Raw genomic sequence first — 25,367 nt, forward strand, 5'->3', positions numbered from 1 at the left:
CAGTGTCTGAGGGATTTTTGGACACAATCGTGCACCTGATGGGAGTGAAATCTTAAAGGGACAGTACACCCAAAAAATGTGTGAGTCCATCACTTGCAGTGAATGGGTGCCGTCAGAATGAGAGTCCAAACAGCTGATAAAAACATCACAATAATCCACACCCCTCCAGTACATCAGTTAACATCTGGAGAAGGCCAAAGCTGAAACAAATCCATCAAGAAATATGAGTCCATAATCCATAATAACGGTTCCTCCAGTGAAAAAGCTCATCTGCTGTTGTCTCTCACATCAAAATCCAGCCACATATGTGTTTAGAGCTGTTTAAACGCTGCTTGATCTGTGCAGATTTCTCTCCTGATTCAGACCAGAACATTTTTTCACTGGAGGAAGCGTTATTATGGATTATGGACTCGTTTTTTCTAATTTTTTCTCCATATATTTCCACAATTGCATAAATTAAATAGTCAAAATGTGCTTTATACTGTTTTGTCTAGCTTTTCAAATAAAAAAATCAATTACAAAACAACAATTTAAAAATACTTATTTAACACTGAACATTTTTTTAACATTTTAGCAGACATTATACCAACAAAGCACAATTTAACTTAAAATTAATTAGTAAAATAATATTTTTTGGCCATCTTTGAGACCCCCTTATTTTTACTGTATAAATAAATGCAGCCTTGCTGAGCAGAAGAGACTTATTTTAAAACATTAGAAAATATTACAGATCCCAATTTGAACACTATGTGTGAATGTTATAATAAATGTATTAATAGAGCTTTTGTAATTATTATTATCTTTTCTTATTTTATTAAAAATGCATAAAAATGTGACTGAGCAGCTGACGAGTAGGCTAGATTTTCCTCGCGCTTTGGACTCTGAACCCTGGCTAACGAGTTCGTGCAGCGCTGTCAGAATGCATGTAATGCGTGTTTTAGAAAACATGACGTTCTGCAGTTTGTTTACTAATTGTTAAGGCCATTTCTTGATTTGAATCATCATACAGCAACCCCTTCCACTTCTCACTGAAGACATGAGATGCAGCACTAAGCAGTCTCTCGCTGGCGGTGCTTGTCATGATCTTTGCATCTTTCTCTGACAGATTTAATGTTTCCACACTGACGACATGTTTGCTGGATTAGTGTGCGCCTCTATTTGATCGTGTCACGTCATTGTTCGGTAACATTTATTCGGTCTTTTCACTTATTTCGCTTTTTTTTTTGCTATTTTCGGCCGAATAATTTCGGTTGCCGAATATTCGGTGCATCACTAGTTTGGACTCATTCTGACGGCACCCATTCACTACAGAGGATCCATTGATGAGCAAGTGATGCAGTGACACATTTCTCCAAATCTGATGAAGAAACAAACTCATCCTAATCTTGAATGACCTGAGGATGAGCACATTTTCATTTTTGCCTGAATTATTCCTTTTAATCAGAGCTGTCAATCACACTGGACCTCAGTCATGAAACAATAAGCAAGAGTTAACAAACAATAACTATTCCTAAACTGCTGCAACAATTTAACAATAGTCATCATTGGTTGCCTGGTAACTGTTTGAAAATGTAACAATGTAACATCAGTCGCATTCGTGGTAACAGAAGGTGAACGAACACAAACAGACGGAGGAGGAGCGAATCACGGAGATTCTTCACAGTGCGGCGCAGATGGTGTTGCCGTGGCAACAGTGCTGGTGTTGGCGGGAAAGTACGGTGGGATCTATCGGACGACGCGGCGTCTCTTCCCTCTGGCGGGCCGCGCGGGTCTGGACAACGCTATCTGCATCACAACACATCAGACACAGGGTAATGCAGCTCAGAGTGTGTGTGTGTGTGTGTGTGTGAGAGAGAGAGTGATTGAGTGAGTGTGTGTGTGTGAGTGAGAGTGTGTGTGTGTGTGTGTGTGTGAGAGAGAGAGTGATTGAGTGAGTGTGTGTGTGTGAGTGAGAGTGTGTGTGTGTGTGTGTGTGTGAGAGAGAGAGTGATTGAGTGAGTGTGTGTGTGTGAGTGAGAGTGTGTGTGTGTGTGTGTGTGTGAGAGAGAGAGTGATTGAGTGAGTGTGTGTGTGTGAGTGAGAGTGTGTGTGTGTGTGTGTGTGTGAGAGAGAGAGTGATTGAGTGAGTGTGTGTGTGTGAGTGAGAGTGTGTGTGTGTGTGTGTGTGTGAGAGAGAGAGTGATTGAGTGAGTGTGTGTGTGTGAGTGAGAGTGTGTGTGTGTGTGTGTGTGTGAGAGAGAGAGTGATTGAGTGAGTGTGTGTGTGTGAGTGAGAGTGTGTGTGTGTGTGTGTGTGTGAGAGAGAGAGTGATTGAGTGAGTGTGTGTGTGTGAGTGAGAGTGTGTGTGTGTGTGTGTGTGTGAGAGAGAGAGTGATTGAGTGAGTGTGTGTGTGTGAGTGAGAGTGTGTGTGTGTGTGTGTGTGTGAGAGAGAGAGTGATTGAGTGAGTGTGTGTGTGTGAGTGAGAGTGTGTGTGTGTGTGTGTGTGTGAGAGAGAGAGTGATTGAGTGAGTGTGTGTGTGTGAGTGAGAGTGTGTGTGTGTGTGTGTGTGTGAGAGAGAGAGTGATTGAGTGAGTGTGTGTGTGTGAGTGAGAGTGTGTGTGTGTGTGTGTGTGTGAGAGAGAGAGTGATTGAGTGAGTGTGTGTGTGTGAGTGAGAGTGTGTGTGTGTGTGTGTGTGTGAGAGAGAGAGTGATTGAGTGAGTGTGTGTGTGTGAGTGAGAGTGTGTGTGTGTGTGTGTGTGTGAGAGAGAGAGTGATTGAGTGAGTGTGTGTGTGTGAGTGAGAGTGTGTGTGTGTGTGTGTGTGTGAGAGAGAGAGTGATTGAGTGAGTGTGTGTGTGTGAGTGAGAGTGTGTGTGTGTGTGTGTGTGTGAGAGAGAGAGTGATTGAGTGAGTGTGTGTGTGTGAGTGAGAGTGTGTGTGTGTGTGTGTGTGTGAGAGAGAGAGTGATTGAGTGAGTGTGTGTGTGTGAGTGAGAGTGTGTGTGTGTGTGTGTGTGTGAGAGAGAGAGTGATTGAGTGAGTGTGTGTGTGTGAGTGAGAGTGTGTGTGTGTGTGTGTGTGTGAGAGAGAGAGTGATTGAGTGAGTGTGTGTGTGTGAGTGAGAGTGTGTGTGTGTGTGTGTGTGTGAGAGAGAGAGTGATTGAGTGAGTGTGTGTGTGTGAGTGAGAGTGTGTGTGTGTGTGTGTGTGTGAGAGAGAGAGTGATTGAGTGAGTGTGTGTGTGTGAGTGAGAGTGTGTGTGTGTGTGTGTGTGTGAGAGAGAGAGTGATTGAGTGAGTGTGTGTGTGTGAGTGAGAGTGTGTGTGTGTGTGTGTGTGTGAGAGAGAGAGTGATTGAGTGAGTGTGTGTGTGTGAGTGAGAGTGTGTGTGTGTGTGTGTGTGTGAGTGTGTGTGTGTGTGTGTGTGTGTGAGTGAGTGAGTGTGTCTCACCGTCGGCTCCTCAATGATGCTGTCGATGCCACCCAGCAGGTCCGCTCCTCTCTGCAGCCTGACAGGAAGAAGAAGAAGAAGAAGAAGAAGAAGAAGAAGAAGGAGGAGTAAAACACAAAGCACTTCATGCGTGAATGTGTCGGGTTCTGGATGGATGCACTTACGACTGCTTCCTCTTGCGCCCCCTTCTGGCTCCTGTGTGCACGTCTTCAGCCTGAGTGCAGACGGAAGAGAAAGAAGCCAGGGTCATGCTGAGAAATAAAGTCTAGTACACTACTCAGTATACAAAGCTATTAATGAAAGAGGTATGTGAAGCAGTGTGCAAAAATAAACATTTCTGACATTAGTATGCTATTCAGTGTTTCCCCTGCCATTATATTAGAGGGGAGTTTTGGTCATATGACCCACACATAATCGTGTTAAATAATCGTGATTACAATATTGATCAAACAATATTACCAAAACTTAAAGTGAAATTAAAATAACTGAAAGCTAAATAAAATTGTTAAAAAAATAAAGCACAACAAAATTGCTAAAACTTAAATTGAAATAAAAGAATTAAAAGGCAAATATAAATGTTAAAATAAAAATAACAAAAGAACATGACAAAATTACTAAAACTGAACTAACTTCATGTCAAATAGAAAAAATAGAAATAAAAAACTACTAGAAATGACAAAAGCACATAAAATTACTAAAACCTAAATAAAAATAACAAAGCAAAACAGAAATATTTTTTAAAAATTATAAAAATGACAGAAGCACACAACGAAATTACAAAAAATGTAACTAAAACCAATAACAAAGCTAAATATAAATAATAATAAAAAAGACTAATAAAAATGATATAAACTCGTAACAAAATTGCTAAAAATGAAAAAAGTAACTTCCAGCTAAATAGAAAAGTCAAAAAAATAAAAATGTAAGAAGTTGAATTGAAAACTTGAAAAAAATATGAATAAATACTCTAAAGCCCCATTCACACCAAGAACGATAACTATAAAGACAACTATAAAGATAACGATATTAGCGTCCACACCGGCGAACGATATCGTCTGTTTATTCCAAGCGCACGCTCATCTGCCGCTTTAAATTCTTGAGCTCGTTACAGCAGGATTGATTCTGATTGGCTTTCAATTTTTTATCGTTCATCAGCTGGACAAAAATCGTTTTGAAAATGATTCCAACGATATCGTTTCTCTTTGTCTTTATCGTTATAGTTGTGGTGTGGACTCTGCTAATCTTTAATACTGAGAACGATTTTTAGAACTATATCATTATCGTTATAGTTATCGTCCTTGGTGTGAACGGGCCTTAACAGCATATGAATAACACGTGATAAGCGCACTCACCCGGACTTGCTCTGCGTCTCTGATGTCCTCGGCTGCCTCGCGGAGCCGCTCACCCGGACTCAAATATCCCTGCGGCCTTCGTCCATCCTCCTCCTCCTCGCCTCCTCGCCCCTCCGCTCCGGAGCCGATCCCGTTGCTGTAGACGCACACTGTGGCCGAGCCGTCGGTCTTGGCCTCCTCCAGCGGGGCGTCGCAGGGCGGCGGCGTCGACGGGTCCTCGCTGGGTTTGGGCGTCCCTCGGGCCGGAGACTGGGCCGTGTCCAAGCCGAGGCGGGTCAGGTCCGGATTGTGGACGGAGAAGGCGCGGCGTGGGCTGAGGGGCGGAGGCAACTCCGGGTACGAATCGCGCTCGTTCACCTGCGGGAAGGAGGTGTAGATTAGGCCAGTCGAAAAAAAATTCTAAACAAAAATTTTAAATAAAAATCCACATTCGAATGCAAAAACTTTGGTTTTAGGTGTGCGTCAGGCAGCCTTATCAGTAGACACAAGATGCGATGACAATGTAAGTGTCGTTGCATTTTAATGCTTTATTAGCCTATCCGGTTGAAGCCACTAGATGGTGCTGCTCCGTTGTTCATTCAAAATATTGCGGAAAAAGAGAACATGAATGCGGAGAAGATGCGGTTCACACAGAACGCATATTTATCGCATTTTCTAGAGGGACATCTATCAGCGTTGCACTCGCGTCTCGCACAAGAGAGCCGCATGTTTAGAAAGCCATGTGAAATTAATGCAAGTTCAACTTTTAAAAACAGAGAATTCTCGAGAATTTATGGCTTTTTTTTTTCTCTATCCCACTGCATCTCATGTTTTTAAATAGAAAAAGTTCTCTTTGTGATTGGTTTTCGGTAGGGATGCACGATATTGGATTTTTGCTGATATCCCGATAATTTTCAACTCATTTTGGCCGATAGCCGATATATAATTATTTGTAATTTTGGTTAGTTTTTATCAATAACTTATTTGTTAGAATTAAATAAACAATAATAAAGTACTTTTATAATGACAGTACACTGAAGATTTGAAAATAACTATAAATAAACTATATTAATCACTGCATTTTTTTTTTCAGAAAGATGCAGTGGCAACCTTAACATTTTATTTAATGATTTAACATTTGTAAATGTTAAAGCAAAAGAGTTGTAAAAATTCTGAAAATCTTTTAGAGCTCATAATTTGTTTAAAAAATATAACATATACACATTAATTGATAAAATCAGTATATATAAAATTATTTAATTTAAGTGTCATGTTTGTGATTTTTTTTTTTTGTTCATGTAAGCTATAGCATCTGACCTTTAAATCAAAACATACGCATGATTTTATGGCATCAATTACTGCTTTATTTAATCAGAAGCAGTCTAAATATCATTTGTGTACTTAACTTTCATTTTATTAGAAGTAGGCCAACAGCGCCCCCTACAGAATTAAAACTCCTTACTGAGCGGGCATTAGGACCCGGGGGAGGCTGCCGCTGCTGGTGCTATTACTGTTTACTCTATCACACACCTATGTGCTTTCTCAGTTTAAATGCAGCGATCCAAAGCAGTGAATCTAATCATCATTCAGGCAAAACTGCTTCAAGAATGAGGCCTCTAACACTAGCTTGCTCTATTCTATCTGCTTTCTCATTATTTATTATATAATAAAAAAAGACATGCAATGTGTACTGTGTTAAGCTAACTGAGACTTGTTATAGCACTTGCGTATCATTGCTCTTTTGTTGATTTTGATTGCTTCCATTGTTCTCGTTTGTAGGTCGCTTTGGATAAAAGCATCTGCTAAATGACAATGTAAATAATGGATCAAATATTATAAATTTTTTATGGAGCAACGGTGAAGGAAATGCATCAAATGTGCAGCACATATGTGAAATCTTCAAGTGTTTTAAAAAAAACATCCCAAGATGCACCTCATGATGTTGGCCGAGAATGGCTTTATAAAGAAGTTCAAATAAGATTTGTATATTTTTTTTTATTTACTATATTTAATATAATATTTTACAAATGTTTGGGCTCAGTAAAAATATTTTTGATAAGAAAAAAATATTTTGAACTTGTAATAAGTTAATACAATATAATAATTATATTTTATTTTGTAATTTTTTAATGACATTATTCATTATAATTAATATTTACTATAGTTAATATAATATTTGGCAAACGAGGTCAGTAAGTTTTTTTTCTTTTTAAGAAAGAATATCTTCAAATGTTCTTTTTCGAACTTTAAATATAAACTGGGGTCAACATACGAATATCTTTATAAGAATAAAATTATTTTTTATGAGCAGCACACATGAACTCTTCAATTAAGTTTTAAAAAAGAATCCCAGAATGCGCGTCATTAAGTTTGATGAAGTTAAAATGAAGCACAAATATTGGGAAAATTAATATAATATAATTTAATATACAAGACATTATTAATTATAATTAATATAATATTTACACTATTGTTCAAAAGTTTGGTCAGCAATTTTTTTTAAAGAAACTAGTACTTTCATTCATCAAGGCTGCATTAAATCGATCAAAAGTGACAGTAAAGACATTTATAATAGAGATGCACCGATTGCAATTTTCTTGGCCGATACCGATTTTTGTCAATTATAGATAAGAACTATAATTGACAGCATATACAAACAAAACTCTATGCAAATTTCAATGCAAAAAAACAACAACAGCATTACAATTCCCCCAATCTGGACTAAGTTACAGATTTTATCTCACTTAACTCAAAATAAAGTGCTCTGTGACTGGAAAGAGGAAGAAATAGTTAACTTAAAATGAGTTGCTGTATGTAACAAAACAGATGTCATTTCCCACTATGTTTATAAATGGTCGTTTTTTCCCATAAATCATATTTTGTAAATATCTTTATTTCTACCATAGTATGTATCTATAAATTTCTGAGTTACGTTGTGTGTGCCGTCTCTCTCACACACTCACTCAGGCTGTGCAAGCCTAATCTGGCACGATATTATACATTATCTGTCGTCGTTTACTCTGAATGCAATTAAAACTAGAATCATTCGCACTTGAAACGACATGTTTAGACGTTGAGTGTGCGTGTGGCTGTGATGTCATTGCTGGCGCCGCAGATAATAAAGCAATAAATCAGCATATTAGAATGATTTCTGAAGATCATGTGACACTGAAGACTGGAGTAATGATGCTGAAAATACAGCTTTGATCACAGAAATAAATTACAGTTTAACAGGTATTCACACAGAAAACAGCTGTTTTAAATTGTAATAATATTTCACTATTTTTATTGCATTTTTGATTTTTTTTAAAGCACTGTTATTTCTATGTAAACTGCCCGTGGCTCAGGTGCGAGTTTACCTGCAGGCAGGTGAGCGGGTTGAGCGCTGTCTGGTTCTGTGTCAGCGGGACGCTCAGAGACGGGCCCTGCGGCAGCAGAAGGGGTCCGGCTCCTAATAAACTGTGAAGACTGCTGATGTTACCCAGAGCTGCGAGGTCACCTGAACACAGAGAGAAACACCATCATTAGCAGCTCAAACACTCATGCTAATTCATAAGGAAGATACAGGGTAAAGCAAATTATAATAAGACCGTCAGAATATGACCAAATACTATGTGTCACAATAGTTTGTATATAGACTATGATGTGTCGATAAATTAATCAAATCAATAGCAAATTAATCACACAACAATTATTGCTGAGCAATGACCCCCAAAAAGTTAAAGTAAATTACAGTGTTAAATGAGAAACCACTAAATAGACATTACAAAAAATAGCTTTATAAAGATTTTATGATTTAGATTTTAAAGGTCCCATATTGTCAAAACTGAAATTTCCTGGCTTTTTTCATGATAACTGAGGTCTAAGGGCTATGTAACTACCATACAAGTTTCAAAACAGTCAATCCACAGTCAAATGCACACAGCCTGCATAAAGTAGCTGTGATTGTTCACGAACTGTTGTGACTTCCGTAAAAAGGTGACGTCAGAACTACTCAGTCACCGCCTTCAGTCACCACCCCGAGCACCACCCACAGTCCCACTCTCCTTTTGCCAATCCCCCAGACTACATCACGTCCATGCCATTGCTGAGCAACAACAACACGGAAACATGTAGAGAAAACGCTGTTCAGTCGATGGATGTCAGGAAACTACATCATTACACATCACTACATCATTGCATCATGATCCTCCCATCCCCCCCCCCGCAATCTGGCTGCATCCCAATACCGTGTTCGGAAAGAAAATGACGTGTACTACAGAACCCCTAAAGTGAATAAATACGAGATGAGAGGAAAATATATATTTCAATATTTTCTCTCGCAGTTATATCATTGGGTAATTATACTGTTTAAATTGCGGGCATCAGGCAGGGAGCCGCTATTATGCCTGGCATTGAAACTGCTTTTGAATGCACGATTTTAGTTTCATTTTCACTTTCGAGATGCTTGTCAGAGGTGCTCAGGATCTGCAATTCGCCATCGTCCTGTCATCTCTCCTCTGTTTATGTGGTAAGTGAAATTTTATGTACTGTAATATAACAGGCATTATGTAATGTCCGCAGCCCGTAAGTAAACTTCTCATACATTTTATGTTACATTATGGGGCCAGCATAATCTGAAATTATAGTTTGTAAATGGTTATGCAATGCTAACGTGATGCTAACTTGATGCTGACTTGTTGTATCAGTAAGAAAACAAAAGTTACGTAGATTACTGCATTCGGTTTTTGAAAAAAAAAAAAATCATTATATTCTTATATTCTTAAGGACATCAAAACCTAAAATAAAACTCCAGAAAGGTGTATAATATGTGACGTTTAAGGCCTTAACACTGTTTTCAGAAGCTGCATTTGAAGTGTTATAAGTAAAAATGCATTTACACTGCAATTAGAATCGCATAAATAATGCTGTAAAATTTTATATTAAAATATGATTTTTTATAAAATGAAATGATAGTGTAAATAAGAAAGTAAAAGTCAGCGAATCATTCCGTCATTCATTCAAACGACTTATTCTGAAACTGATTCAGTCAGAAACGAAGCAGGAGGCTCTTTATGAAGAGTCACTGAATCACTGACTCACTCGGTTCATTCAAACAGCTGATTCATTCAGTACAGAATCACCACTGTGTGTTGATCAGAGACGCTCAATGGTTCAGCTGTGGCTTTCATTACAACGGTTTGAAAATATTGTGTCTAAAATGTAACAATAGTAACTTCTTGTCTGTTGAAGTGTTATATAAAATCAATACTAATTTGCAGTCGTGCAGATATTAGGTAAAAACAGCACTCTTGCTGGTGTGTTATTGCTAAACTATATCATATGATATAAATATAAGAGGGTGGTTTTTGCCCTCATATCTTGAATTTTAGGATCACATAACTGTATTCTCATGGACTTTATCACACAGTATCATATTCATCACAACTTGCATCAATGTAAGATGACGGACAGGTTTTTCCATAATTAATCGCACCAAATACTAAATTAACAGCCTTACTATAGAAACAACAAATAAGATGCTTTGATTCAACTTTTTTCAATTCCGACCATAATATGAGACTTCTCCCGCTTGCATTGTGATCTGTAAACCCTCGCTTCGAGTTACCCACCGTATTTATTTTTAAATATTTTATATATCCCTCCATGAAATATTTAATTCCTGCTTGAATGGTGGCCCTTCAGGTTTTCACACTGAAAGCTGTCATTGTAAGAGTGAGCAACTCCGTTTGTTTGTCCGAGGAAGCAACAGTAACTAAGGGGGGCGGGGCTTACTGATAGGTCAATTATGTTACTCAAAACACTGTTTCTCAGTCACAAAAATTAAACGCAGGTCACAAATACGGCCGAGCGCTGTGCATCAGCAGTTCTGCACTGAACACTGTCACTGCTGTGGCCAAACTTGCAGAAAAAACACTCAAGTCTGATTAATTTTCCCAGCAGTCATTGTGATTGAGTTTGCTGATTCGGCTGAATGTCACCGCAGGTTCACAATCTCCAGCAGAAGACAGTCAGCAAAACGCCAATGTAACGCTACTTGGCAGGACGAGCGACTTCAAGCGCAGCCGATAAACCCTCCACAGCCCAAAACTGCAGCTCTACGGTAAAACTAAGTGTTGTGGACATAGAAAGAACATAGAAGGAAACTAGTAGTGATTGCTTGTTTATAAACTGCTGAGGCTTTGTTTTGCATCACATTGACATCATAAGAAGTGATGCATTGAAATTTCAGCTAGTGCTTGACTGATTTGGGTTTGGTGATAAAATATTATCTACGTAAAAACGGTTTCATAATAAAGCAATAAGCCCAAAGAAGCCGTGGTTTACAGTGAATTTATAACAGCTACGGGGCGTTGTTAGGTACGACGTGAAGCGGAGTTAGCTGTTATAAATTCACTGTAAACCACGGCTTCAATTGTATTGGTTTTAATGTAAACTATAATGGTGTCTATTTGATGGATTCTATTGGTGGGATGTAATCTGGCAGATGGCAACCAATAGAACAACAGTAATTCCTATTGGAATAATGCCCAAAACAAAAAGGAATTTTGTAATGGTTTAATGGAAACTATAAGAATTTTTGTGATGGTTTCTATAGTTTTTTTCAGCAGGGTAATGATACCCATACTGTGCTGCACATTATTGACAATATTGAGCTGAAGCTTGACTTTGCAAATGTAAAATCGCAAATCAAATCGCAATATCTGTCAAAAAAAAATCGCAATTTGATATTTTCCCCCAAATCGCACAGCCTTATTCGCGATGCATCGATTTATTGTCCCAGCCCTATTAAAATTACCGTAAAGTCACACTAACTGAAAGAAGAACTGAGTGTAATCACATACTATATATTTGTATTATTATAACACCGTTATTCCAAAGCAAGGCACATTTAAAATGGTCATTTTCAGATGCATTTTACACTGATCCACTTACCAAGAACCCCGTGGGTGAGCAGAGGCGGCAGGAATTGAGGTGTCTGGGTGTTGTTCTTGTCCTGCTCGGCCAGAGGGTCACACACTTCGGGCCCCGTGCTGGACACCAGAGGGCCGCAGGACACCGAGGTAGAAACTAGAGCTGGGCTGGACAGAGTCCCCTACAGCCACACAGATCCACATATGTATTGCACAAGATGGACGTACTTATCAAAACAATGTTCCACTGGCAAATGAACAACAACGCCTAATACAAGGACTCCCAACCTTTGTCAGGTGAATTTCCCTGATATTTGACCTCTGTAATTTAGCTCAGGCAATTCTGCATGGACATTTTGAGTGTAGAAATGTCCCCATATTTCACATCACATACATAAAATAAAGCCTAATTTTATTAAAAACTTAGTTCACCCAAAAACAAAAATTCTGTCATTTGTTCACCCTCGTCATTCCAAGTCCATAAGACTTGTTTATTTTCAAAACACAAATTAAGATTTCTTTTAACCTGTGTCTCAATTGAAAGCCCAAGTAACTAAAATGGTAACATAATGGTGAGTAAATGGTGATAATTTAAATTTTTGGGTGAACTATCCCTTTAGCATTAAGATTTTTTGCAATGTGACATTAATTTCATGACAATTAACCACATTTTCAAAATAAATTCTCAATGAAATGCAAAAAAAAAAAAAAAAAAAAAAAAAAAAAAAGGACACCGAGGTAGAAACTAGAGCTGGGCTGGACAGAGTCCCCTACAGCCACACAGATCCACATATGTATTGCACAAGATGGACGTACTTATCAAAACAATGTTCCACTGGCAAATGAACAACAACGCCTAATACAAGGACTCCCAACCTTTGTCAGGTGAATTTCCCTGATATTTGACCTCTGTAATTTAGCTCAGGCAATTCTGCATGGACATTTTGAGTGTAGAAATGTCCCCATATTTCACATCACATACATAAAATAAAGCCTAATTTTATTAAAAACTTAGTTCACCCAAAAACAAAAATTCTGTCATTTGTTCACCCTCGTCATTCCAAGTCCATAAGACTTGTTTATTTTCAAAACACAAATTAAGATTTCTTTTAACCTGTGTCTCAATTGAAAGCCCAAGTAACTAAAATGGTAACATAATGGTGAGTAAATGGTGATAATTTAAATTTTTGGGTGAACTATCCCTTTAGCATTAAGATTTTTTGCAATGTGACATTAATTTCATGACAATTAACCACATTTTCAAAATAAATTCTCAATGAAATGCAAAAAAAAAAAAAAAAAAATGCATGCGCCAGACACAAGGACTTGGAAATTACAATTTAAATAGTATTTCATTATTTGTTTGGCATTACAGTAAATGCATTATAGCAGGTGGCTAAAAATATGGAGATTGGGAGTTTAAATGCGCATAACTGTCATGAAAATAATGCCACCGTTAGAAGAATATAATGTCCAATCCTTTTGATTTTGAGATTAACCCCAACCCAGACATTTATTTTTATAGCTTTTATGAAATTCACACTCTAGTATAAAACATGCACAAATGTGACCATGGACTACAAAACCAATTTTTTGAAATTGACAATTTATACAATCTGAAAGCCGAATACATAAGCTTTCCATTGATGTATGGTTTGTTAGGATAGGACAATATTTGGCTGAGATACAACTAAAATCTGGAATCTGAGGGTGCAAAAAAATCTAAATATTAAGAAAATCACCTTTAAAGTTGTCCAAATGAAGTTCTTAGCAATGCATATTACTAATCAAAAATGAATTTTTTATATATTTACGGTACTAAATTTACAAAATATCTTCATGAAACATGATCTTTACTTGATATCCTAATGATTTTTGGCATAAAAGAAAAATCAATCATTTTGACCCATACACTGTATTGTTGGCTATTGCTACAAATATACCCCAGCGACTTAACACTGCTTTTGTGCTCCAGGCTCACATATGTGATGCAGTTCCATCATTAACCACTAGGAAGAACATCTGGTTGGGAAACCCAGTCACTGTAAACAGATGCATCAATTGGAAGCATGCATGTGCACATGCAGCGAAGCATGCAACTGGTGCGTTTACCTGAGAATGAGGCGGGGGGGATGGAGAGTGGTTGGGTAGGGGTTCGGTCTGGGCGAGAGCTGCGGTCAGCAGAGCGGGGTTGAGCGACAGAAAGGCATGAGGGGGTGGAGTGAGAGGGGCGGAAAGAAGCAGCGACTGGCCGTCTGCTAGAGTTTGTAGAGCCTCCAGGAGCCCCGGCCCCATCAGGACCGAATCTAGCAGAGCGGGGGTCTTCTCCAGGAACACTCCGTCTGCGAAGAGCTGCTGCAGTGTAGGAAGCTCCAGGTTGAGCGCTGGTAGTGGCAACATGGCAGCCGGATTCTGGCCGAGCAGCAACGATGCCATGAGGAGGGCTTGAAGCCCAGGGGGTTTTTCACCACCTTCCTCCCCTGCTTCAGCTGCAGCAGAACCTGGCGGATTTAACAGGCTCACGAGGTTGAGAGGAAGCTCGCCTTGGTTTAGGATGTTGAGAGGAGAGCCCTGGTTTAGGATGGCACTGGTTGGCTGGGCTTGGGCACCGCCGGGCACCGAAGGTTGGGTGCTCGTCCAGACCCCTAAAGGCAGGGAGCCGAGAAAGGGCGGTAACAGGGAAGGCAGACCGGCATTGGAGGAGAGAAGCTGGAGGAGCTGTTCTTGAGACATGAAGGGAAAAGCCTCTGCAAGCGGTAAGGAAACAGCATGGTCGGCTGTAGGGCTAGAAAGGTCGGATGAGTGGGCATTGGGAAGAGAGAGGCTGTGGTCCGGCTCACAGCCACCCAGCAATCTTGCATCCGAGTCCGGCTGATCCATCGACTCTACAGGACCTGCCGAGAAAACACAAGTGTCAAATGGACCACCCAAACCACTATTGCTGTGAAAATGCCCCAAGAAACACAAGCAAAGAAGATCATCACTAGACATGTGCCGGTGTTACAATATATCACGATAATAAACATGCATGATATTGTTAGCGTGGGCACTTAAAAAAAAAAAACGTGATTAATTACACTGCCAGTTAAAAGTTTTTGAACAGTACGATTTTTAATGTTTTTTAAAGAATTCTCTTATGCGCACCATGCCTGTATTTATTTTATCCAAATTACAGCAAAAGCAGTAATACTGTGAAATAGATTTACTATTTAAAAAAACTGCTTTCTATTTGAATATAATTTAAAATGTAATTTATTTCTGTGATCAAAGATGAATTTTCAGCATCATTACTCCAGTCTTCAGTGTCACATGATCCTTCAGAAATCATTCTAATATGCTGATTTGCTGCTCAAGAAACATTTATTATTATCAATATTTAAAACAGTTGAGTAATTTGTTTTTCAGGATTCTTTGATGAATAGATAGATCCAAAGATCAGCATTTATCTGAAATAAAAAGCTTGTGTAGAATTATAAACTATACCATTCAAAAGCTTGGAGTCAGTATATATTTTTTTGTTTGTTTTGGGAAAGAAATTACTATTTTATTTTTTTTAGCAAGGATGCTTCAAATTGATCAAAAGTGATGATAAAGACATTTATAATGTTACAAAAGATTTCTATTTCAGATAAATGCTGTTCTTCTGAATTTTCTATTAATCAAAGTAACCTGAAAAAACCCTACTCAGCTGGTTTCAACAAAAATAATAATAATAAATGTTTTTTTAGCAGCAAATCAGAATATTAGAATGATTTCTGAAGATCATGTGACACTGAAGACTGGAGTAATGATGCTGAAAATACAGCTTTGATCACAGGAATAAATTACATTTTAAAATACACTAAATTTTACTGTTTTTGCTGTACTTGGGATCAAATAAATGCAAGCTTGATGATCAGAAGAGATTAAAAATCTTACTGTTCAAAAACTTTTGACTGGTAGTGTATTTATTACAGATTATTCAGATTTATTTGAATGCATTTTAATAATGTTTTTCCCATCAATTGGTTAAAATACACAAAACCGATGTATGCTGCATCACAGACACAAGCGCACTCTGATGTAAACAAGCCCAACTCGGATGAGAAGCGCATGGCGGAACGAGTGAAGGGGGCGCGCTGAATGAAAATGTACATTCATTCTCTGACAGCAGATGGCGCTGATGGAACAGCAGAAATACAGCCGTTACCCCCAGTAAACAAAGCAGATGCTACTTTCTGCTTCAGAACAGTATTTAAATAATTTAATGAGCCATTCAGATTTTTGTATTAGTAGTGGTGTTCATCACAGCGCCAAATACTTAAAAACTTTGACTTAAGCTATTTATTTTCTAACTTTTCTACAATTTAATCTGGACTACAACATGCCCTAGATATGGTTGGAAAATGTTTTTTTTTATTGTTTGGTCACACTTTACATTAAGGCTCCATTAGTTAACATTAGTTAATTCTTTAGTTATCAAACTGCCAATTAAAAATTCTTCCAAAGCATTTAATAATCTTAGTTAATTTCAACATTTAATAACACGCTGGTAAAATAAAAAATACTAACAGTATTATTTAATGGACCCGAGCTAAAAGGTAATTTTCAACAAATAATAATAACTTCTGTAACAAATTAAGCTATAGCTCATTGTTAATGTTAGTGCATTAACTAAAGTTAACTAATGAGATCTTATTGTAAAGTGTTAAGCCCCGTTCAGACACTTACTATAAAGATAACTGTAAAGATTAGCGTCCACACCAGCGGATGATATCATTTGTTTATTCGAAGCACACACGCGTCTGCCACTTTAAATTCTCGAGCTTGTGATAGTAGGATTGATTCTGACTGGGTGTCAATTATTTTATCGTTCATCAGCTGGATAAAAATCATTCTGGAAGTGATTCCAACCGATCTCTGTGACTTTATCGTTAGTTTTAGAACTATATCTTTATCACGATCTTTATAGTTATCGCCCTTGGTGTGAATGGGCCTTTACATTGATCTTTACACTGATTCTTTTGCACTTTAACTTGTTTGAAACATTTGTTTCCATGTTTCCATCTTTTGTGTATTGCTTTATTGTATTTAAATGTTCAGTTCTTTATGTTATAAGAAAAAAGTTGTTATACTTTATTATGACTAGGGTTGCAAAAAGGTGGAAAATTTCCAGTAAATTTCGGAAACATTCCAGAAATTTTGGAAACTTTCCAGGATTTTTTGGAATATTCCAGGGATTTTTTTTGGGAAAGTTTCTGGAAATTTACCGGAAATGTTCCACCCCTTTGCAACCCTAATTACGACAACGCTTTTTTGCAACTTATTTCAATATCGTGATAATACTGTGCACCGTAATAAAAGCTTTAGCAATTATTGCAACATGACAATTTGATACCGTCACATGCCTAAGTCTCACCTTTACTTTCCACAGCTTGGTTGTGGTTTGACTGGTTAATTTGGTAGGTACTGTGGTCAAGACAAGTCTCTGTTGTTTTGGGTCCACCTTTCTCCTGGAATGAGGGCAAGCATGTTGAGGACATCTGGTTCATCATGCTCAGAATTGAACTGTTGAGGTCCGGCGTCGTCTGGCTCAAGCTCCAGCTGCTGGAGGTTGTTTTGAGGTTCATGGTTGTCTCATCACCCATCAAAGGAAAGGGTTGGGATGGGGGTCGCTGGATAGGAGGTTCCGGCATGGGCACTGTGCTTTGGGGTTGAGGTTGCAGGGTGTGGTTGGGTAAACGTAATGTGGACTGCATGTCGCATTGGGGCGTCTGTGGAGTGATGGGTCTGGGTGAAGAGGGCAATGTGTTTGTGTGCCTGTTGCCAGGCATGGCAGTGGCAACGCCGGATTGCTGGGTTGTGCTTTGCATGCTAAGAAGCTGAAGCAGGGCGGAAAGGGGCTGGGATGGAGATGGTAGGGAATTAGCAAGTCCTGGCTTCCTGCCTTCCTCCGAATCCTGCAACCTGGAGGCATTCAGAGGAGCGACGGGCAGCCGGTGGTTGTCTAAATGAGGTACAGGAGGAGAAGGTGGCGAAAGGCATGGGGAGATGAGCAGAGGCGGCCAGGAGAGATCTCCTGCGGTCAGACCTAACCGCGAGTCTTTGCGCATGCTCAAAACGGTGGGCGAGCGCCTCTGCCGTTTGCGCCTTAAGCTTTTCTCCATGACAGCAGGGGAAGCCGGGGAAAGGGAAGGGGAGTGCGGAAGCAAAAGGGCGGTCAGGGACTGTGCTCTGGCGGAAGTGGGGTGGAAGCTACTGTTTAAAGTGCTAATCAATACCTTTGACTGCTGCTCCTTGTCCAAGCCCGTAAAAGGGAGTTCGGTCAATGCATCGGCTGCATTGAGCTGGGTTTTCTGGTTGGCCAGCTGGGCTTTAGCGGCCGCAGAAAGGAGGTTGCTGGCTGGGAAAGAGTTATTGATGTGGCCCTTTTGCTGGCTCTTCTGTTGGTTGAGAATATGCCCTAGTGGAAGGCCAAGCAGAACTGCGGCTTGAGCAGAACTCACTCCGTTCCTCTTGTCGCCTGCGTTGGAGGGGAAGTGGGGTTGTGCACTGTCCTTTGGGGGATGTTTTGGGGAATTGGTGGATGAGGGCTCCACTGCTGTTTCGCGTAACCAGGCATGCAGCCCACTGGCGTTTGGGGTTTCTTTAAAGGCGAACCCTGTTCTGGAGGCCGTGAAATTGGGGCGAGGCTAACAGAACCGTTTTGCACAACAGAGCGAGGAGATGACAGAGGAAAACCAATGTTGGATTTGGGTTGGTTGTGTCTCGGCTGAGGGTAAGTGCAGTGGACGCCATCTCCATGAGCCACCTTTGATCCTCTCGGCTCTCTGCCGTCCACGGAGTATATAACACCTCCTTAAACAAACATTAAGACAACACAACTCATCTTACTGAAGAAAGCTGAACTTAAAGACAGGTACACAGCTGGGCTTTAGCGGCCGCAGAAAGGAGGTTGCTGGCTGGGAAAGAGTTATTGATGTGGCCCTTTTGCTGGCTCTTCTGTTGGTTGAGAATATGCCCTAGTGGAAGGCCAAGCAGACCTGGGGCTTGAGCAGAACTCACTCCGTTCCTCTTGTCGCCTGCGTTGGGATGCACCAACGACAGGGCTTGTGACATCTGATGGTTGCTTTGGTTAGCACTGGAGCTCGTGCTACAGTCTTTGTAGTGCTGCAGAATGCCCTCCAAGCGACTACATGGACTGGAAGGTGCAAGAGGAAGCTTGGGAGAGGAGCACGGCATGGTGGGTTGCAACGGTTTGCCTCCCTGAATGAAAACGGACCCTTGGGCACCGTGCTCTGAGAGCGAGGATGTCGAAGAGTGGCGAGAGCGTTGGTGGGGTGAGAAAGTGTCCAAGGTACGCGAGGGTGACAGAGGAGAAGGCGACTTGACACTGGCTCCCTGGGAGTTTGGCGGAGCTCCTCGACCACTTAGAGTTAAGGATGAAGAGGGGGATAAGGAAAAGGAGTTGGAGGGGTCTGGAGGATGTATATGAGTGTGTACACTTGGTTTTACACTGTTAGGGGAAGTGGGGTTGTGCACTGTCCTTTGGGGGATGTTTTGGGGAATTGGTGGATGAGGGCTCCACTGCTGTTTCGCGTAACCAGGCATGCAGCCCACTGGCGTTTGGGGTTTCTTTAAAGGCGAACCCTGTTCTGGAGGCCGTGAAATTGGGGCGAGGCTAACAGAACCGTTTTGCACAACAGAGCGAGGAGATGACAGAGGAAAACCAATGTTGGATTTGGGTTGGTTGTGTCTCGGCTGAGGGTAAGTGCAGTGGACGCCATCTCCATGAGCCACCTTTGATCCTCTCGGCTCTCTGCCGTCCACGGAGTATATAACACCTCCTTAAACAAACATTAAGACAACACAACTCATCTTACTGAAGAAAGCTGAACTTAAAGACAGGTACGGTGCCTATAAAAAAGCAATTACCCCCTAAAAATCCAAATCTATGTTGTCTACCAAACATGGCATTGTAAATTATAGATATTGTTGGCTCTTTGACAAACTGCTTTGGTTCCTCTTTTGTGAGTTGCTTTGGATAAAAGCATCTACTAAATGCATAAATGCAAATGTTTATTTTAGGACTTTTTAACACTGAATCACAAAGGGTTGGCTTTTATGATACTGAACAACAAAAAAATATTCAGATTTCAACATGATAATTCAAATCTCTTTAGTGATTCAAATGTGGAAAAACTCCAGGGGGCGAATACTTTTATAGACACTGTATATCATAATTTGATATGGATAGTAATGTTTTTACTAAAGGGAAACTTAGTGGTTGCAGTTTAGTTAACTTCTAAAAAATACAGTGAACTGGATACTGAAGATGACTGCATGCTTTAAACAAATGTAATAATTTGAATATGTAATATTTGGTCACAAGATGTAGAGAATAATCTTCACTCCATGAGAACAGTAGTGGTCACATACTGCAATGTACTTTAAGACAAGCTGTTAAAGGAATGGTCTGGGTTCAATAAAAGTTAAGCTCCATGAAGAGCATATGAGGCATGCCGTCAATTACTACAGACAATCGTTGTAACTTGTCCCTCAGTTTGTAAAAATAAGTGTTTACAGTAAAGCACCTACAATTGAGTTCTATGAAGTTGTTTAAAAGCTGGAAAAAATGCTAACATACACAGCATTCTGAAAATATAGGCACATTAATTAAACAATACATTAATAGACAACAAAATAATTGGTAACACTTTACATTAAGGGTCAAATTGTTAACATTAGTTCATGCATTAGGTATCAAACTAACAGAACAATACTTTTAACATGAACTTGCTGTAAAAATGTTGTGCATTAGTTCAAGTATCAAGAATGAACTGTGTTTATGAATTGAAAATTTTTTTTCTTCTTTGACTGTTGTATTGTGGTTTTATTTGTCTTTTGGTTCTGTACAGCTCTTTGGAACAACAATGTGTTGTATTTAAATGTGCTTTAAAAAATAAACTGAATTGAACCTTATTGTAAAGTGTTCCTTAATTATTAAACAAAAAGTATTAGCATGAGAAGTGTGATACTCAAACTGCTTACAGAAGCATGCTACATGTTACAGCTCTTCTAAAAAGTAACCGTGTTGGAATAACTTGTGTATTAAGATGCAATACCTGTGGCTTGAGCCAGCGAGGGAAGATGGGACGGCTGCATGCTTAGGCATAATGCCGCCATGGCATCAACTTTCCTGCGATGGTTACAGAGTTTGGTCATGTCTTCCTCTATTTTCCCTGACTGATGACCAGGAGTTCGGACCATCGCAGCAGGGTCAAAATTAAAGACCTGCAGGGATTTATAAAGACATTTAATCACCTTTTTTAATGCATGCAATAAAGTTTATGGTTTAGAATGGCATATCACCATACAACTCTTACTATTTCTGCAGTATGCAATATTTATACGATACACAGAAAGCAAACTTTTTTGTATGCACTAAATAACTGGGTGACATTTGCTAAAAAGTGCAAAGAAGACATTGCGTGTGCATTTTGCAATGCAGTGCACTCAACTTGACCTTCCATTTCCAGTGTAACAAATAAACCAGTAGTTATCATATGGGACTTTAAAATAATCAGCTTTCTGAAATAATAATTGGATGCTGATGGCTAAATAAAACATGCAACATATCAACAACGTAGTTTATCATGTCATAAATCATAGCGTTCCACATGCACGCTAGTATTTCATTCTAAACATAGCTGCAATCTATAAAACCTAATTAATTAATCTGCAATCAAATTTGTACTGGAAACGTCATGAATGAGGTTTTAAGCCGTGAATGTTGATCTCACCTTATTTGGGACTAGCGGGCACTCGAGACCACATTTACATGTGCCGTCTGTCCGCAGATACACCCTCGCCTCATCCACAGATCGAAGGACTGTACCACTTGGGCTGAAGAAGAAAAAGAGAAAGATTGATGTAGAGATTGAAGTCTGACAGCTATTTTTGGTCCGAAACGGTTCTTAAATTCCATCTTTTTTTCTCTGCAGACATCAACACAATCGACATAAACACAAGTAGAAGGTGCCAAGCTTAATTGTTTTTATTCAAGATTTCGTCATTTTGCTTATACTATTAAAACAGAATGGCATTTGTGTCTGTTTACTGGTTCTTACACTCTTTGCATCATTTGAAATGCTGTGCACTGACAGCAACGTCAGCAGAGAGTATAGCCCTGTTCACACCAAGAACGATAACTATAAAAATAACGATATTAGCGAACGTCCACAATAGCGAACGATATCGTGTTTATTCCAAGCGCACGCTCATCTGCCGCTTTAAATTCTTGAGCTCGTTACAGCAGGATGGATTCTGATTGGCTGTCAATTTTTTATCGTTCATCAGCTGGACAAAAATCGTTTTGAAAGTGATTCCAACGATATCGTTTCTCTTTGTCTTTATCGTTATAGTTGTGGTGTGGACTCTGCTATTCTTTAATATTGAGAACTGGAAGCCCTAGTGTGAAAGCTAAAGACATTCACTCGCATGCGTGTGAGGAAAGTTTGCCTAGGTGAAATCACACACATCTGTGCGTAATCATCATAGCCAGGCAACCAGAGTGAAAAATGTTCCTTATGTACCTTTTAATAGCCGCACTGTTCACATTTGATCAGAACAGCAGTTATGAATGACACAAACTAAAATGTGGACGTACCTGATGTAAGACACAGCCCCGTCTTCCACCTTCCTCTGCCAGCCGACCGGGATCTGAGCGATGAGCGTCGTACCTCCATCTTTTTCTCCTGCTGCACTCTCACTGCCCCCCGTCATTTTCTGCTCACACACATCCAGCTCCTAAAGACACAAACCACTTTCAATTTAGTTTGAAACCAGATCTGATGAACCTGATTCAGTTTCTAACTAGATCTGATGAACAAGATTCAGTTCATAACCAGATTTGATTAACCATTTCAGTTTCAAACAAGACTGAGATTCAAATGAGATTTCCAGATTCAGTTTCTGACGAACCAGATTCAGTTTCTAACTACATTTGATTAACCAGATTCAGTTTCAAATCAGATTTGATGAACCAGATTCAGTTTCAAACATGATTGAAATTCAACCCAGATTTGATAAAACCAGATTGTTTCAAACATGATTGAAATTCAAATCAGATTTGAAAAAACAGATTCAGTTTCTAACCACATCTGACCCAGATTCAGTTTCAAACCATATTTGATGAACCAGATTCAGTTTCAAACCACATCTGATTAACCAGATTCAGTTTCAAACCATATTTGATGAACCAGATTCAGTTTCAAACCATATTTGATGAACCAGATTCAGTTTCAAACCATATTTGATGAACCAGATTCAGTTTCTAACTACATTTGATGAACCAGATTCAGTTTCAAACCATATTTGATGAACCTGATTCAGTTTCTAACTACATTTGATTAACCGGATTCAGTTTCAAACCATATTTGATGAACCAGATTCAGTTTCTAACTACATTTGATGAACCAGATTCAGTTTCAAACCATATTTGATGAACCAAATTCAGTTTCAAACATGATTGAAATTCAAACCAGATTTGAAAAACCAGATTCAGTTTCTAACCATATTTGATGAAACAAATTCAGATTAAAACCAGATTTGATGAACCAGATTCAGTTTCCAACCATACTTTGATTAACCCAATTCAGATTCAAACCAGATTTGATTAACCAGATTCGGTTTCAAACCAGATTTGATTAACCAGATTCGGTTTCAAACCAGATTTGACTCGCACTTCACACCTATTTTCAGTTGGAAAATATGTCCACACTGCATCTAAATACAGTTGTCACTCCACTTCTGAGCGTTTAATCTGTGACTATTCTGGATTCAGTATACATCCATAAAGAACAGATCATGTAGTGACAACTATATTTACATAAAATCAGTGGAGTGTGTACATTTCAGTTTTGTTAAAAAAAAAAAAGTTAACAACTAACTAGGTAAAATGGCTTCAAATGCACAATGGGTTCATGCGTATTCTTTACATTTAATAATTGCATTTGTCACTCCAAGACTGCAGTATGTACGATGTTACGACATTCTGCAACTTCATACTGTACCTTTTCATTTTTATACAGCCTTGGTCAGCACCAATCGTGAAATACACTCTTTGGAGGACATTTACGCAGCATTAACAAAGCACAACACAATACAACAACAAATCTATCCTGACACACAATCCTCTCCGCTCCTCTCAAATGGACTGGTATGCTCCTGTGAAACTCTCCAGAAGCTGACAATCTGAAAATGTAAAGAAAAATGTATTTCAGATGACATCGACATAGTCCGAGTAAAGAATATAAACGGTTTATAACTATTTTCAATACAAATATGGAAAAAAAAGATAGAAATTTCGACTATATTGATATACAAGGTACTATTTCATCATCATATTCATGTACCATGGTCTCTGGCACTAAATACCGTAGTACTAGTAGGGTACAAGTCCAAAACCCGGTACTTTTTTGTCAGTGTAACGTTACAACTCTGACATATGGTTGACAGTAGAGTGAAAAGTGACAGTTGAAACTAATACTCAGCGCGCCAACGCAAAAATTCAAATTTAAGTTATCGAGATGATGTCATCGCCTAAACCATTTCATTTTAACGGTTTTTATTCAGGCACAAAGGCGGGTGATTGTGAAGCGGCTAACGCTCGGGCTATGACTGGAGCAGCGCGCTAAAGAGTAAACAAACCACCACGAATAAAAGTACGCAAAGTTTCGGGAAAACTATGACTTGAATACGAAACGAAAATAGGTATGTACTTACTTGAGTATCGCACTGGTGCTTTTAAACACCGAACGTCCCGAAGAATAAACAAACGTCGCGTATTGACGGCTAGCTGGCCCATTCTTAAACATCCTATTTGTATTGTAAGCTTACTGGACACGTAATAACACCACGATTATAACCAACGAATCGGTCTTCGTTGCATTATAATGGAAGCGTTCTAGTTTGTCGCGTCGCGTAGACGCGCTGTTAGCTTTCTTTAGCTCGCGGGCTACGTACCTCCGTGTTTACGAAGTTTCCTGCTTCTTCGGCGCGCTGCACAACGCAGACTGAAGACTGAACAAGCGTCTCGACGGACTCGAGTCGCAAATGTCGCCGTTGCTGGAGCTGTTATGAACGCCGTGTGATTTTTAGCCACTTCCCCGCGTCTACATCCCCGCGCACCATCCTGCTTAAAAACAAAGAGCAATAACGCTTGGTTTTATTGCGCCCCGTGCATTGTTGTCCAATTTCGTGTGAATCCTGCTCGGCCGCGGAGCGTGCGATCGCTTCATTCAACGCTTCGGCGCCCTCCTAAGCGTCTTTTCTGAGTGCGTATGCGAGCGAGGGGCTGATTAAGTCTTTGTGAGGGCGCTTTTAGTTGATCTCCGTTTCCAAGTTCCTATTTTTCCTTAGGATCCCGTGCCAAAAAAAAATCATGGAGTTTTCGTCCGCGCATGCGCAGTAGCTTCTGTCTGTCGGGTCGGGAATTCCGTACAATTCCACGTCCACTAGGAGGAGCGCGAGAACTGCTCACTGAGAACAACGCACCCTAGTACGAAAATAAATAGGTGGACTTCTGTAGGTGCTGGGATTGTTTTAGAATGACACTATTTGTGTAATGTTAAATAAATCTGTAAACTGTCGTGTGTTACGTCACTACAAAGCGGGTTTTCATTCAGACGTTCGATTCGAATTTGAGAAAC

At 39.5% G+C, this 25,367-nt stretch overlaps 1 protein-coding gene across 1 annotated transcript; it reads right to left on the reverse strand.

Annotated features, from left to right (window-relative positions):
• Positions 1-1,411: 1,411 nt before the first annotated feature.
• Positions 1,412-25,161, reverse strand: LOC107758174 (methyl-CpG-binding domain protein 6-like). The gene is made up of 14 exons (XM_016575848.1): positions 24,682-25,161; positions 23,730-23,910; positions 22,325-22,464; positions 21,459-21,561; positions 20,781-20,949; positions 18,717-19,502; positions 17,075-18,139; positions 13,789-14,570; positions 11,699-11,858; positions 8,122-8,261; positions 4,784-5,182; positions 3,596-3,645; positions 3,432-3,489; positions 1,412-1,785 (listed from the first exon to the last, which is right to left on the reverse strand). The coding sequence occupies exons 3-14, from the start codon at positions 22,438-22,440 to the stop codon at positions 1,726-1,728; spliced, it is 3,888 nt and encodes a 1,295-aa protein (XP_016431334.1). The 5' UTR covers positions 22,441-22,464; positions 23,730-23,910; positions 24,682-25,161; the 3' UTR covers positions 1,412-1,725.
• Positions 25,162-25,367: the final 206 nt, after the last annotated feature.

The sequence above is a fragment of the Sinocyclocheilus rhinocerous genome, unplaced genomic scaffold (assembly GCF_001515625.1).
Source record: "Sinocyclocheilus rhinocerous isolate Xijiao unplaced genomic scaffold, SAMN03320098_v1.1 scaffold203, whole genome shotgun sequence".
NCBI lineage: Eukaryota > Metazoa > Chordata > Actinopteri > Cypriniformes > Cyprinidae > Sinocyclocheilus > Sinocyclocheilus rhinocerous.